This window comes from Cololabis saira, chromosome 13 (assembly GCF_033807715.1).
Source record: "Cololabis saira isolate AMF1-May2022 chromosome 13, fColSai1.1, whole genome shotgun sequence".
NCBI classification, from domain to species: domain Eukaryota; kingdom Metazoa; phylum Chordata; class Actinopteri; order Beloniformes; family Belonidae; genus Cololabis; species Cololabis saira.
In genome coordinates, this window is record NC_084599.1 from 27,379,186 (window position 1) to 27,393,764 (window position 14,579).

General features: G+C 42.6%; 1 protein-coding gene across 8 annotated transcripts in view; it reads left to right on the plus strand.

Moving 5' to 3' along the window:
- camsap2a (calmodulin regulated spectrin-associated protein family, member 2a) overlaps positions 1-14,032 on the plus strand; it is a 47,521-nt gene extending 33,489 nt beyond the window's left edge. For 2 of the 8 annotated variants that reach the window (XM_061738491.1, XM_061738493.1), the window contains 12 exons: positions 3,656-3,752; positions 3,937-4,033; positions 4,765-4,796; positions 4,915-4,984; positions 5,167-7,276; positions 8,015-8,151; positions 8,409-8,632; positions 9,103-9,199; positions 9,704-9,769; positions 10,874-10,989; positions 11,335-11,453; positions 11,690-14,032. In XM_061738491.1, coding sequence (XP_061594475.1) covers positions 3,656-3,752; positions 3,937-4,033; positions 4,765-4,796; positions 4,915-4,984; positions 5,167-7,276; positions 8,015-8,151; positions 8,409-8,632; positions 9,103-9,199; positions 9,704-9,769; positions 10,874-10,989; positions 11,335-11,453; positions 11,690-11,995 — 3,471 coding nt within the window. In that variant the 3' untranslated portion in view covers positions 11,996-14,032. Of the gene's footprint in view, positions 1-3,655; positions 3,753-3,936; positions 4,034-4,764; positions 4,797-4,914; positions 4,985-5,166; positions 7,277-8,014; positions 8,152-8,408; positions 8,633-9,102; positions 9,200-9,703; positions 9,770-10,873; positions 10,990-11,334; positions 11,454-11,689 lie in introns of those variants that run through there. The other 6 variants (XM_061738494.1, XM_061738496.1, XM_061738495.1 and 3 more) reach the window with 4 other exon arrangements.
- The last annotated feature ends 547 nt before the right edge of the window (positions 14,033-14,579 follow it).

Below are 14,579 nucleotides of genomic sequence, written 5' to 3' on the forward strand. Positions count from 1 at the left end.
TTGTTTTTGCTGACACTGATTTCTGCAGGGATAAAAGTGTCCCGGCAGCGCAGAGTTATTGCCTGAGAGAAGCAGTGCAGCCAGAACTGCGTGCAGAACCAGTTAGATTCAGTAACCTTGACCCAGATTCCAGGCGGGCACACCCTCTGTGGCTGTGTGCTTGTGGCCTGGCCCGCTAATGGAGGGCCTTATTATAGAGACTAGGCGGAGAAATTAGAGGTGAGGCGAATTGAGAGAGGTGTTGATACAGAAGAAAATGGAAACGGGAAAACAGAGCGTGAAACAATTAAAGGAAGAATGAACTGGGGTGGGAGAGAGACAAAGATGGGCAAAGAGGGGCAAGGACCTCCCAATTTATCTTACAAACAGACACAGCATGACCACATCTACTCTTCACTGAATTTAAATATGTGTGATCTCAAATATAAAAAAGAAAAGGAACAACTTGAGTGAGTAGATGGTTTTTTTTTATGTTTCTCTGAAAATAAATGAAGTCCTTAGTCGGATATCATAAATTTGACTTTTTGCCTCAGTAGTGTTAACAAATAATTGGTATCCGTGGAAGAGTGATATTCCAGGAAAGGTTTCAATTTAGTTTAAATGGAAGGACTGCACTGTGCCGCAGCTCTTCTGAGTAAAACAATTTATGAGATATCATCGGTCATTCAGAAAAATTAAGTGCATAAAATTGGATCTTAAAACGCAGCCTCACACAGTGAACCTTTAACGCTTGTGTAAGTATGTTTATTCACCCAGCACCACACCCTCCCACGTGTATTTGTTTATTAGGTTCCATGCATTCAGTAGAGCGCTGCACAGGTTACCTGATGTGATGAAGGGATATGTCCATTTACAGCATTTGTCTTGTCTGGTGGAGACAGGATCCCTCCCCGTGGCCGGTGCATCATGTCTCAGTGAGAGAAAATACTTTAGCCTCCAGAACACAACCCCCCAAAGCCATACATCACATACTGAGAGCTGTTCTTTCCTGAGAGGCCCAGGCTAGTAAATCAGGTCAAAACACTCCCATTTCCTAATGCTACATTTAATTAATGCACAGCACATCTAAATTGCCATCTGTGTATCCAAGGAGTAGAAATTAAATTCACCAATTTTGGGTTTTCGCCAGCCTTTTCCTGTCAGGAATTCATAGGAAATATGCTTCGGTACCTTCTGAGGAAGGCGGTTAACACTTCAGTCTAATTCATAAGCTGCGTCCTTATTGTGACTCTTAACTAGTAAAGATGCCAACAATGAAGGACAGCTCCCATTGTGAAGTTTCATCTGTTAAAAACTAGCACACAATTAAACAAATGACCTAATTACTCAGGAATTAACGGAGCAATTCTATTAACACAAACTAGCAGGCCGAGGTTTTTCAGCGGGCAAGTGACAGCAGCTAGAAAAACTTGGCAGTAAATTAAAGAGTGGGATTTCCAGATTGGAGTGAGTCAGGCCGGCTGGCTGCAAGACCTAATCAAGCACCCTTCTGGCCCAAATTGATTGTTAAAATGAATTCCCTCTAAATGCTCATTGTGTGGCCAGTTCTCTGACTTTCAGATCTGGATGCCATCGTTTGCAAGGGAAACACAAGTGACCCCCTTGGTGCATTTTTTTCTTCTTTTGTATTGTGGATTTATCCCTGAATAAGGGATTAACCCCCCCCCCCTCCCAAATCATCAATTCTAAGCTCTCTTTTTGTTATTACCAACCAGGTTCCGACAGTCGCATATTAAAATTTGCAAACAGCCATATCTGGCACTGCTGCAAACCTGGCAACCCACAAAGAAGTAGAGTCGGCCACTAGGGTGGTGGTGCAGTGGTGGGCTGTCTGGTGATCTCTGTGAGTGTGTGTGCACCGGCTTCTGGGTGGTATTAAGTGGTAACACTCACACCTGGTGTGCCTGTAGTAGACAGGCGAACAGATGGGAGGAAGGCTAATAAGTAAGCTTTAGTTGCTCTTAACATCCTGGGCGCCACAGAGAAGAGGATATCTCTATCTTTCTGTATTTTTTTCGACTCTATTTGCTTGTCTTACTTTTTCTATTATTCATTACATCTGAGGATGGCTTTTTTCATGATGAACACGCCTAAAGATAACCCCGGGGGGGGCTTGATTTAGAGTTTATCAGTGACTTGTGAGCTAATTTAAGCCAAGAGAACTGGTAAGTTTTCATGTTGAGAGTTCATTTTGCTAAGAAAGGTGTTTTTATTCTAATGTACTTGCTTTGCATGCTCACAAAAGAATTTGTAATGGCAGCTTGGCACCCCAGCACGTGGGTAAGAGAAGGAATTGGAGAAAAGAATTGTCAAATGTGCAGTAAGGAGCGAGGTATGACTGTGACACTGGTGTTAATTGCCCCCGACCCTCCTGCTGGGCTTTTGGGCAGCACTCTAATGGCTTTAGGCGCGTTTGCACGGCGTAGTATCCCCTTTGGTTGTGCAAAATGTTGCTGATGAGGGGAATTGGGCATCTTTGGAGCATAGCCGTGCTCTGCTGTCTTTGTCTGGGGGCCATGGACTGAGGGCGGAGAGAAGGGTGTGTTTCCTCAAGGTCGTTTGTGCTTCACTGCGCTCATTATGCTCTGCCCTCGTGTCTGCGCGTCCACAACAGTGACATAGATGTGCATGTGCCCGCAGAGAAATTGCAGTTTATTACAGATTATTAAGCTCCAAATCCTGAAATGTGGTTAAACGGGAATAAAATGATGCTGAAATAATCATCTGACTTTTCCTTTGTTCTGATTTAAGATAATGGCACATTTAAAGTCTTTTTATAAGGTTTCCGTCTCTTGTGGTGGCTTAAATCCTTCCAACTACAATGTTTGGATTGAGAATGAGACAGTTATTAATGTTTTAAAGAGATGGTGGGATGGGGGGGGTATTCAGGTTGATGGGCGTGTGCAACGCCTGCATTTTAACCACATTATACAGTACACACGTTTTTGATTGAAGAAAACAAGCAATGCCCCGAGTTTTGGATCGTTTTTCAGTGTAGTGTCCTTTTAGCTGTTTAACCTCCTGCTGTTTGCTGACCTGATTCAGATGTGGATATGTATTGGCACAACATTTCTTAGCCTGACACGTGTGCTGGCTGATGGGTCGGTTGCTGGTGACCGAGACCATAAAGAGAAGTCCTCTACCCTCTATCATGCAAATTAGGTTAAATCACTCACGTGGATCAGCACAGGTATAAATACTATTCTTATTATTATGAAAATGGAACATTAAGTTATGGAGCATGTGAAAAACAATTATGCTGACTATGTTAGCTTTGTTTGCTGTAGAGAATGACATGTTAATTAGCACCTTTTTCATTTGAGAATTGCATCTTCTCACACTATTTTGCAACACAACAGAACTGTTGTCTGTCGATTTTTTTTTTTTCCACAAAGCACTGCTAAAACAAGAGCTTAATCAAGGTGCTGCACAATAAAAATGAAATTCACTAAGAGCAATAAATAAAATAAAAATACAGTAAAAGATGCAGACAGACAAATTCATACATCATCGGCAGTGACACCTACTGGACAAATGGTTTCAGTGCAACTGTATCGGTGTAGGGAAGGAAGGATGCTCACGAACCCGTGTCTCTTTTATAGCTTATTAGACCCTCCGCTGCACGTTCTTATTTTTGTGCTCTTTTCTTCTCCAGAGTAACTACCTGGTGTTCATGGCAGAGCTGTTTTGGTGGTTTGAGGTGGTCAAACCATCTTTTGTGCAGCCAAGAATGCTGGAAAATGACAGTACAGGCAAGTATAATGTCCTAGTCTTCCATGTTTAGGAGCAATAAAATGATGAGGTTAAGTAGATAATGGTAGTTATTAGATAATGTAACTTATAGATGTACTGATAAAAATGAAGAGGACAATTAAGCAGCACAATCCAGTGGCCCATTGTTAAAGCATACTGAGCGTTTGTCTGTTGTCAATGCAGAACCCTCATCCTTGTTGAAGAACATACCAGCTATCCCCATCTCCAAGGCAACTAAAAGAAGTTTCATGGAGAGACCTCCAAGTCCCGAAGGACCTAGGTATGTTGGCCCAAGTATTCAGTGTAAGAGTCTGATGACATTTAAGCAAAATAATAAAGTAAGACATAATATGTACTAGGAATGGGCGATATTTTACCGTTCACGTTTTACCATCAAAAAAATTCCCCATGGTAAGAATTTGTCATCTCGCGGTAAAAACAATAAATTCCCGTTGATGACGTTTTTGTGTAAAGCTGATTTAAAGTTCTGCGTTAAATCCACGCACAACGTACGTGAAGGAAGGAAGGAAGGAAGGAAGGAAGGAAGGAAGGAAGGAAGGAAGGAAGGAAGGAAGGAAGGAAGGAAGGAAGGAAGGAAGGAAGGAAGGAAGGAAGGAAGGAAGGAAGGAAGGAAGGAAGGAAAGTAGGAAGGAAGGAAGGAAGGAAGGAAGGAAGGAAGGAAGGAAGGAAGGAAGGAAGGAAGGAAGCAGGAAATGAGCAAGAAAGAAAGAAAGAAAGAAAGAAAGAAAGAAAGAAAGAAAGAAAGAAAGAAAGAAGGATAAATTCCTGTCGATGACGTTTTTGTGTAACAAACATGGCGGATCTGAGAGCGAGATAGATTTATAGTTACAAAGGTGGAGTTGAATTGGTATTTTGTTATCGTCATTTTTATCGTTATCGGGATAAACGCCAGAAATTATCGTGATACATTTTTTTGTCTAAACCGCCCATCTCTAATATGTACTGTAATCATGCAAATTGTGATAGACTTGTCCGTGTCTCATTCTCTAGTTTACCCCTTCGGCCCCAGCCTCGAAACTCAGGTTAATCACATTTTTATTATCACCTACATTGTACTATTATTCTATTTAAAAAAATACAAGTACGTGTAGGAAAAAAAAGCTTTATTTTAATTTGTGACTACTTATCTGTTTCCTCCAGGAGAAATCAAGAGGTCAACCTCAATGTCCTTTGTTGATGGCAACCTGGGGACTTGGCCCAAAGAGAAAAGGCTAGTATTACTCATGTACCAACTAACAGGGGGATAATAAAAAGTCCATCCAAACCAATGTAATAATTGAGGGATGTAGCAAAATGTGTTGTCAGATTGCTTCCAAAGTAACCTTCACATTCAGATTTGTCATAAAAGAAGTAAAAGCAGTTTGAATGAAACTTTCTCACTTTTCCGTCAAGGTCTGGGCCTTATGGAGTTTCTTTTGACATCCCGTTTGACAAAGAGGACTCTGCTCCGGACCCATTTTCCTCCGCGCGTGGCATGGTCCGGTCCGTCAGCACAGACGACGGTTCTGGTTTCAAGGTCCACCACATGCCGCGTGGAATGAAGCGCAACCTGTCCTTCCAGCCGGTGAACGGTCAGGGCGTTGGCATTGAGGAGGAAGGCTGCCCAGACAGCCTCGCCGGTGTGGAGCCGAGCAGTGGAGCACACCCCAACGGACACGGCAGTGTCATGGAAAAGTCTCCCTCCATAGAGGAAGCCCTCCAGATCATCCACAGCCCCAGTCGGCCACCTGCAGAAGGAATCAACAATGGTTTCTTTCTGCACAATCAGAGCCACGGAGCCGGTGCTGGTGGCCTAGGCACAGTGTCAGAGTCGGACTCCAAAGGACTTTTGAGCACGACAGACACCACAGAGGTTGACACGGGCATCCATATCCGGACAGAGGACATGCTGGATGAAGACTCGTCTCTCAAAGACTGCTCTGTGAACATGGACCTGGATGTGGATCCTCCGAGCCCCTGTCCGAGCAGTCGGAGTAAATCCCCATCGGGAGTGAAAATGACCACCTTTGCTGAGCAGAAGATGAAGAAGCTCAGTCCAACTGCTCCAGATTCGGGCAGGGGCAGCAGCAGCTCCCTGAAGACGCCTCCGGAGGGCTCTGAGTTTGGGGCACCTCTATCCGTGTCCTGGGCCCCAACTCCCGAGCACAGCCCCATACACCATCAAACTCCACCACCTGTTCCTCTTCAGGCATCGGCCGCGCCCCTCCAACTTCCACCCAATGACCCTGCGCAGGTCATGGCTACAGAGATGGTCCAGCTGAGGATGAGGCTTGAGGAGAAACGGAAAGCCATAGAAGCACAGAAAAAGAAAGTGGAGGCAGCTTTTACGAGGCATCGGCAAAAGATCGGAAACTCGGCATTCCTAAATGTGGTGAAGAGGAAAGGGGATGGAGCTGCTAGTGGAGAGGAAGGAGGGAAAGGTGAGGCAGAAGGGAAGTCGGCAAGCACCAGTCCCACCTTTAAATTTGGTAGAAGCAAGGCAGACACCCCTGACGGGGCAGAGCAAAGCAGCAAATCCCCCTGTTGGCAAAAGACACCAGGAGCAGGTGAGGAAGGAGTACAAAGTCATCCTCAGCCAACCGAGGTGGATCTCTCAGATTACACGCGGTCTATCGACAAGCTCAACCATTCTTTAGCTTTCCTCCAGACGGAGATGCAGCGCTTGGCTCAGCAGCAGGAAGTGATCATGGCCATGAGGGAGCAGCATCATCAACAAGCTTGGGTCATTCCTCCTCCACACACCACACCCTCGCCGCAAAAGCACACCAGAGCCGGAGCCATCACCCGTTCCTCGGGACCCTCTTCCCCCGTCGACTCGCCTCGTTCCACACATCGCTCTCCAACCAGCATCAAGCGCAAATCCGCATCCTTCCACTCGCGCAATCCTCGCACAGCTCGACCCACTGAGCTTAAGTTGGCCCCTTACAATCGAGTCCTAACTGCGCCGCAGTCTGTCGACAGCATCCCACGGCTGCGCCGGTTTTCTCCGTGCCAGCCCTTGGCGAGCGCCTTCATCTACATGGGGGAGAAGCCAGTCGGCCCAGACGGGGGTAATAACAAGGAGCTGGACTCGCTCCTTTCCCCAGAGAGAGAAATAGCAAATATATACACGGGCACTTCCCCCCCGAGTTCCCCCAACCTGCAGAGCAAAAAAGAACAATCAAATGAGCAAAACCAGGAAGCAGAGGGTCACTCTTCTGACATGGAGACTCACGACCAGAACGACGGTGGGCAGAAGTCATACATGGAACTCAAACCTACTTTAGAGTCGTCCTTCCCTGAAGTTCTGGCCCACCCTGTGGTGGAGACTTTCACCGTAGCACCAACAGAGTTTCCTCCTGAGCCAGAACCGTCAGGCCTCGCCAAAAGCAGTTTGATTGAAGTTCCACTGTCTGTCGTGAAGCCGCTGGAGGAACTGATGACTGATGACGGCTCTGAGCTGGAATGCAATCTGGAGAGCCTGGACGATGAACAGATGATGTGTCGCGGCTTCTTCTTTAAGGTAACTCAAACAGTTTTCACCATAAAGAAATTAATTCACACTAAAACTTGCAGAATTCATTTTGCAGCAGACGCACCACTGGAAGCCTTTAGATGCTCTGAGCGTTTCCACACATGCGCATGAAAGAGACATTTTTCTCCAAGCAGGAGATGATTAATGTCTCAGGAAACACGTCGAGTGAGGACGGCGTATGCTACAGTATATCAAATTGTTGTTCACCGCCGTCTGGGTTTGGATGTAGGTCGTAAAACTGGGGCTGGTGTGAATAATTCAGGCCCAGCTGTGGAAATGAGGGTGGGAGAAGGGTTGAATAGATGAAGACGGCTGAGGAATGAGTTCTCACATGAATAAACTCTGAGGCTGAATTCAAATGTATTTTGTTAATCAGGATTGGTCTAAGTATTGCATCAGAAGTATTTACCATAGGTCTGATCATCATTTGATCATTGACCTTTGATTCTGCCATAGTGAAGGTTTTTATTAATGACAGGGAGAAATTAAAATAAATATTAAAATAATTGAAATGAGGATATTCAAAGGCTAAAGCCCCAGACTCACTTTTTACTTCAAAACATTTGTACTGTATTTTATTTATTTATTTATTTTTTATGAATTTAAGAAGCAAAAAATGACTCATTTGGTCCGACTGTTTCAATGCTAGAAAGTCAGATTAATTTTCAACGTTTTAAAACAACCATTGTTTCAGCCTGTAAGGCCACTGCCTTTGCTTTCCTGCAGGACGATGAGAAGGCTGAGGAAAACATGGCACAGAAGAGAGCTGCGCTGTTGGAGAAAAGGATGAGACGAGAGAAGGAGAGCCAGCAGAAGAAGATGCAGCTGGAGGCAGAGCTTGAACAAAAGAAGGAGGAAGCTCGGTAGGAAGATCGTTACCTGTTTTTCTATCTTGTGATGAAAGTTGCAGGTGGAAGTTCTCAGAGTTTTTGAAAGCTCATGATAGCATCTTTAAATTATATATTTGGTCTGCCTGACATACCAGAATCCAGACATGTTTGACCTAAAATGAAATGCATGAAAGACAGTCATGTTCAGCTGTTTTAATCAGCTATCTGAGCATTGTACAAACATCAGCTTTCCCCAATATTCCTCTCCTTGTGTCCCTGCTCCTGCTCAGGCTGAAAGCAGAGGAGGAGCGTCTCAGAAAGGAGGAGGAAAAGGCCAGGAGGGAGTTCATCAAGCAGGAGTACCTGAGGAGGAAGCAGTTGAAGCTGATGGAAGACATGGACACTGTCATCAAGCCTCGACCAGCCGGCGCGGCCCGGCAGAGGCGAGGTCGACCCAAGTCTATCCATCGTGACAGCATGGACTCCCCAAAAACGCCTGCCAGGACTGCTACAGGTAACCATGGAGACGTGGTGGCAGCCACGGCTCAGTGAGGTCACAGTCATCCCATCTGTCAAATCAGTGTCCTGCTGCTGCTCTGCATGGTGCCACCTAAGAATGTCAGATTTGCATAGTTGAAGTCAGTATATCTAATAATATCTAATAAGTAATAATAACAAACAGTCTTGTAAAATAAATAAATATAATAATCCAGAAATCTTTTAAATTGAATACACTGACCTATTGGAGGAGCAATGCAGCATTCAGCTTAAAACATCATTTTGATTTAAACACAGGCATGCAGAATGTGAACAGATCGATGTTTCATTAATCTCCTGGATGTGAACGTTCATTTTAGTCATAAAACTGCCTGCATTGCTCTGAGATGTGGCTGGCACAAAAGCGAGCAGACAGCCCGGCGTCGTCTTCATTCACAGTGTCTGTAACGGTGTTGTCTTGTGCCACATTTATTGTCCTACCTCCAGGTTCACGGCAACGTGTCTTTTCAGTCTCCAGCTTGTCCCTGGCCTCCCTCACCCTGGGCGACAGCGACAGCGTTCAGTCTGAGAAGAGGACGCCGAGGTGAGACGCTCGCCCCAGTTTACAAATGCAGATGAAATGGTGTCCAATGCTAAATTCAATAAAAGATTTGGTGTTTTTGGTACCGTTTATAACCGACTTGATGATTTTAGGATGTAATTCTCATGTTTGTGGACTTATGGGGGTCACAACTTAATTTAATTGTATGCACCATCTTGTGGTGTTTTGGTAAATCTGTACCTTTTTTTTTGGTGTTTTTCTGATGCAAAACATCCCAGCAGTCTTGGCAACATGATTATGCTGCAAATAATTTAGCATTTAAAATGTGTTCATTCTTAAGAATTACAGTCACTCATCTATCATAAATGAGGACTGATTTCTTGCATAGCGTAAAGAGTAACAATTGGTGGGATGTTTTGCTGAACGTCTGATGAGAAACAACTGCAGTGGCATCTGGACATCCAGAGTAACTGTGATTCCCTCTAACTTGCTCTCTTTCAATCTTCCCTTTTCACCACTTTCTGTCCTGCTGTTTTCACGTGTCAGAAGTTCTAGTTTAGCTTCTAGTGGTCTCTTCTACTTTTTGAGCTCCCCTAAGCGGAGAAGGAAAAGGTTGGTTTCTTCTTAGCAGTTATAATTTGAGGCACTTCCCGCTGTCCCAAACCCAATCCTGCACCGAAACCCTTCCCCCACGGTGGGTTTTATCACGGATTGAGTAGGCACTTGAGCCGAAGGCGATATATTTTATTCACCGTTTGCAAACAACCCCATGATAAACGTCAAAGGACGGGTCCAGAGCTTTGCTTTTTATGCTGTCACAACCACAAAACGTTTGATAACCAGAGTAATCGCAGTTCTCTGAAAACGTATCAGTGTGTCTCATTATGCAGTGCCTCCCGGTCCTTATGGAGCTTTAAAAAATCGCTCTTCTTTCAGAAGACCTTTCAGGACACGGGCAACATTTTAGATAAATTCTCACTGTGGTATATAAGTGGACTGTGAACCGCCGCATGATGAGATATTAAGTGATATTTGACAGAGAACAATAACTTTTCTTTAGCCACTTTCCTCTCTGCTGTTCCCTTCCCATCCCTTTACTCTTAAGTTGTTTTATTCTTTCTTTTTTTCACCTGATGAATTTTAATTATCTTGTTCGTAACCACCGAACAAGAGAGTTGGACCACTAATCCCCTAGAGCCTAAATAAAATGCATGATATAAGTCATTTCTTTAAGATTGTCCCTTTTATAATAACTGCTCTTGGTACATATAAAGCCAAATATAACTATTAACTCTTTGCAAAAACCACTTACCGACTCTAATCAATGCTGGCTTTAATTGCTCTTGTCAAAAAATTGTTTCGTCTATCTCATTTTCACATAATTACAGAGACGCTATGGTGGATTTGTGTCTCCTAATTATCATAGTATTATAATTGTCTCAATATAAAAAAGAGCAAGTAAATGCCAACTGCTCAACTATATTTGATAACCTTGTCTCACACTGCACATTCTGCCCATGCTTGCAAGCTTTGCTGCTTTACTCCTTTACTGTAATGTCACACCGTGTCCTTGCTTTTGAATCACTGCCCAGCCTCGCTTGCATTTGTGTAAATCCTGGACACAAGGGATTTGCACACATGCAGTGCAGGTGAACTAAAAGTCATTGTGTATGTGTGCGTGTGTGTGTGTGTGTGTGTGTGTGGGCGGTATTTTAGGCCAGACTCTGCAGATGGCTTCCTGTCCCCAAGTCGATCTAGCAGCAGGAATGGAGAAAAGGACTGGGAGAATGGATCCACCACCTCGTCTGTTACATCAAACACAGAATATACTGGTAGGTCACCTTGGTGCAAATGCTTTAACTAGCAGATATTTATAGTGTAAATATATTAAGGTGGCAAATATCCGTTTTAAATATCTGTCCAGTGTTTATTGCAAATAGTTTGTCATTTTATCTTTATCTTATTTTATTTTATTTAAAAAAAATGTAAGTCTTTGTAACAACAATTGGAGTTTGTTATTGATCAAATGCCTTTGGCAGACTTATGGCGCACACAAATCTCCATCCATGATTTATCAAGAGAGTAAAAATAGGAAGGCGGGTCTTTTCTGTGGCGTAAGTGAGTGGTTGCTAGGGCAACAGACTGATTCTGACGTTATCTGCTCTGCTTTAATTCAGGACCGAAGCTTTACAAGGAACCCAGTGCCAAATCTAACAAGCACATCATCCAAAATGCTCTTGCTCACTGCTGCCTCGCAGGAAAGGTCAACGAGGGGCAAAAGAACAAGATCCTGGAGGTAACTGCACGGAGCATTTTTCATACCGGTCCCTACACTGAAACAGGGACCATGTGTGCCAATTCAATATAGTTCGGATTATTTTTCCAGGCTGTTTTTGTTGGTTTAACATAAGACGTAACGAATATTTTAAAAAGCAGGTATCGCGGAAAGGGAAGGCGTGTCACTGTTTCTAAAGGAGGTGTAACATGTATTCTGTGTATTTCATGAACTTCGCTTTTCTTGACCTTGAACAGGAAATGGAAAAATCAGAGGCCAACAACTTCTTGGTTTTGTTCCGGGATGCCGGCTGCCAGTTTCGGTCTATCTACACATACTGTCCTGAAACGGAAGAGATCAACAAGCTGGCGGGCATCGGCCCCAAGAGCATCACACGCAAGATGATCGACGGGCTCTACAAGTACAACTCTGACAAGAAGCAGTTCAGTCAGATTCCAGCCAAGACCATGTCGGCCAGTGTGGACGCCGTGACCATCCACAGCCACCTCTGGCAAACCAAGAAGCCAGCCACCCCCAAGAAAGTAGTGCCTGTGCAGTCCTAGTGGAACTTGATACCCCAACTGTTACCATTTCCCCCTCCACAAACCCATCTCAATTTGCACTTCACTGTACATATCCATAAAGATTCAAACACCTGCAATGCCAGTTAGATGAATGCATATGCGTCTTTTTCTCCTGTTAGTTTCATTTTGCATTCATGTCCTTGTTTATCGTGTCTACTCTGGACTGGATGTGACAATAATTAAGGCGGTAGATAACTGAAATATATGACATGCTGAAGAATGACGGACTGACCATCTGATCATCTGTGTTTTTAAAGATGGCCATGTTTGACTCGGCTTATGAAGGCATGCGTGAGCTTGTTTTTGTTTCTATGTGCCAAACATCAAAAAAGAGACAATATGAATGCTAGGACATTTTACTTGTGACACTGAAGCACTGAATGTTTTTAATTCATTCATACAAATTGAATTTCTGTTTGCATTATCCTGTTGATGTGTGGCCTTATGAGCATTTTGTTTTTTTAGCGTGTGAGTGCAATGAAGTGATTGTAAAGCAGAAGCTTTTCTTTTTTTTTTTGTATTTGGAAGAACACTTTTTCTTAAGCTCTGTAGGCTAAACAGTTTGTATATGAAGGTACGCGAAGGGCCAAAAGAACTAATTGCATACAGCTAGCGTTTACCACACAGTCGGTGTGTGTTCAGCTCAACAAAGCCAAGCGGTTTCAGCTTTTTTCAGAACCCTTTTTGAGGAGGAGATTTTAATGCGTGCAGGGCGTTGCTACGGACCACCGGTTTTCCACCGGCGTGCAGATGATTTGTGCCATAATGAACAATGTGTGAAAAACTGTTTTCTAATATACAGTATAAGCATTCTGCCATGGTTATAATTTTAGTAATAATTTAAATTTTATCTGGATCTACAGAAGTTGTTTCAATTAAGTTAAACAGTTATTTGAAAGCAGACTTAACTTCCACATTTGTTTGGATCAATTCAGCCGAAAGGAATGACTACTTTGCTGCTGGTTCACAACAGGTTTGTGAACAAATAAAATCATTCAGTATTACTTTCTTTATTATTATTATTATTAGCAAATGCTCCCAATGCAGGATCTTTGTGGTATTTAAAGTACATGGGGATGAGGAATATTACTAGAATCCAACAAATATTAATGAATCTTATTACTCTTTAAATCTTAATTTAATTAAATTGCACTAGTGCTTTAACAGTATTAAATTCATACTTATACTGCTCGTCTTAATAATGTTTACACTCAAAATGTAAGACACTTCCGCAAAGCACCAAAATGTTAGCATAGTGCATACCATTGACCACAGATGAATTAACAAAATGTTTCTTATCTGTAAAGATCAGTATTCCCCAGTTTATTAAAGATTTCCCATTAAAACTTGCCACACCTGCATCTTTTGCTCATGTCACACATGTAGGTTTTAGGCATGAAGTGTGTGAATTGGCAGAAAATGTGTATTTTACCTATAAATGCAACACATCTTAGGTAGGTCAGTATGGTGGTTTTTCTTACCTTGTTTTTGCAATTTAATCTTCAAAATCCACCTTCTAATGCAAGGCAGAATAATGGACGTGGATCCTTACTGCTGCAAACGGGTAGAGACTCACTGCTGGGTTCTGTTGGCGTCTGTGTCTTGTTACTTTTTGCCACCGAATGTCAAATCCACACTATGTGCAGTTGTCAGGAAAATAAATCTGCTAACATGGTGTTGCGTGGGGGGCGGGGTTATTTAAGACCAAAAGAGAGCATGTACATGTTTTTTTGTTGTCTGTCTTTTTTTATGTAATCTTGTACGACAGAAAGATGTGTTTCACTGTTGTTAATTGAAAGGATGTGTCCACACAAGCTCTGTCCACCTGCAGTTGGCTGTTGAAGGCCGAGGCACAAGATAATTTAAAGTGTAACGATGCTGTACAGTCTGTTCATGTGAACTACTTATTTGCTATGATTATTTTGTTCAGTTTGTTAAATGCTGTGCTGTCATTCAACATACTACAGAAACTGAAGTCTCATTTTTGATTTTTTTTTTCATTAAATAAACTCAAGCATGGCCTCAGCATTTATGCTGTTTATTAAGCAAAATATACTGAAAAAGACATGACAGTATTTGCTTTTTTTGTTTGTTTTTAAACTGCATATTCTACTTGAAAACTGCATCTTAATGGACATTTCCAGTCAATCTGTCATAAAAACTATTGTAGGCAACCTAATAGTGATGACAATTATGAACTAAGCAGGCTTGTCAAATTATTGAATTATGATATGTAGTTCTGTCTTGCAGGACTGTCTCAAAACGGGAAAAAACCCTGCAGTTTTGAATTTAACTAAATACAAGTACAAGTATACAAGTACATAAGTACAAATTTGAGATAGTCTACCTTTTCACTTGTCTTTTTTAACAGCATAAACTACCACTTCAGTGTGTGAAAGCTATAGTTTCATATTAGTATTCATAATATGATTAACTAAGACAATAATCAACCAACCCATAATGAAGTACAATTAACTGGGTATAAAATTTGACCTTTTTCTGAAAACAGTTTGCTGAAATTGTGTTATACATAACTAATTATTGTCTGTAACAAACATGATAT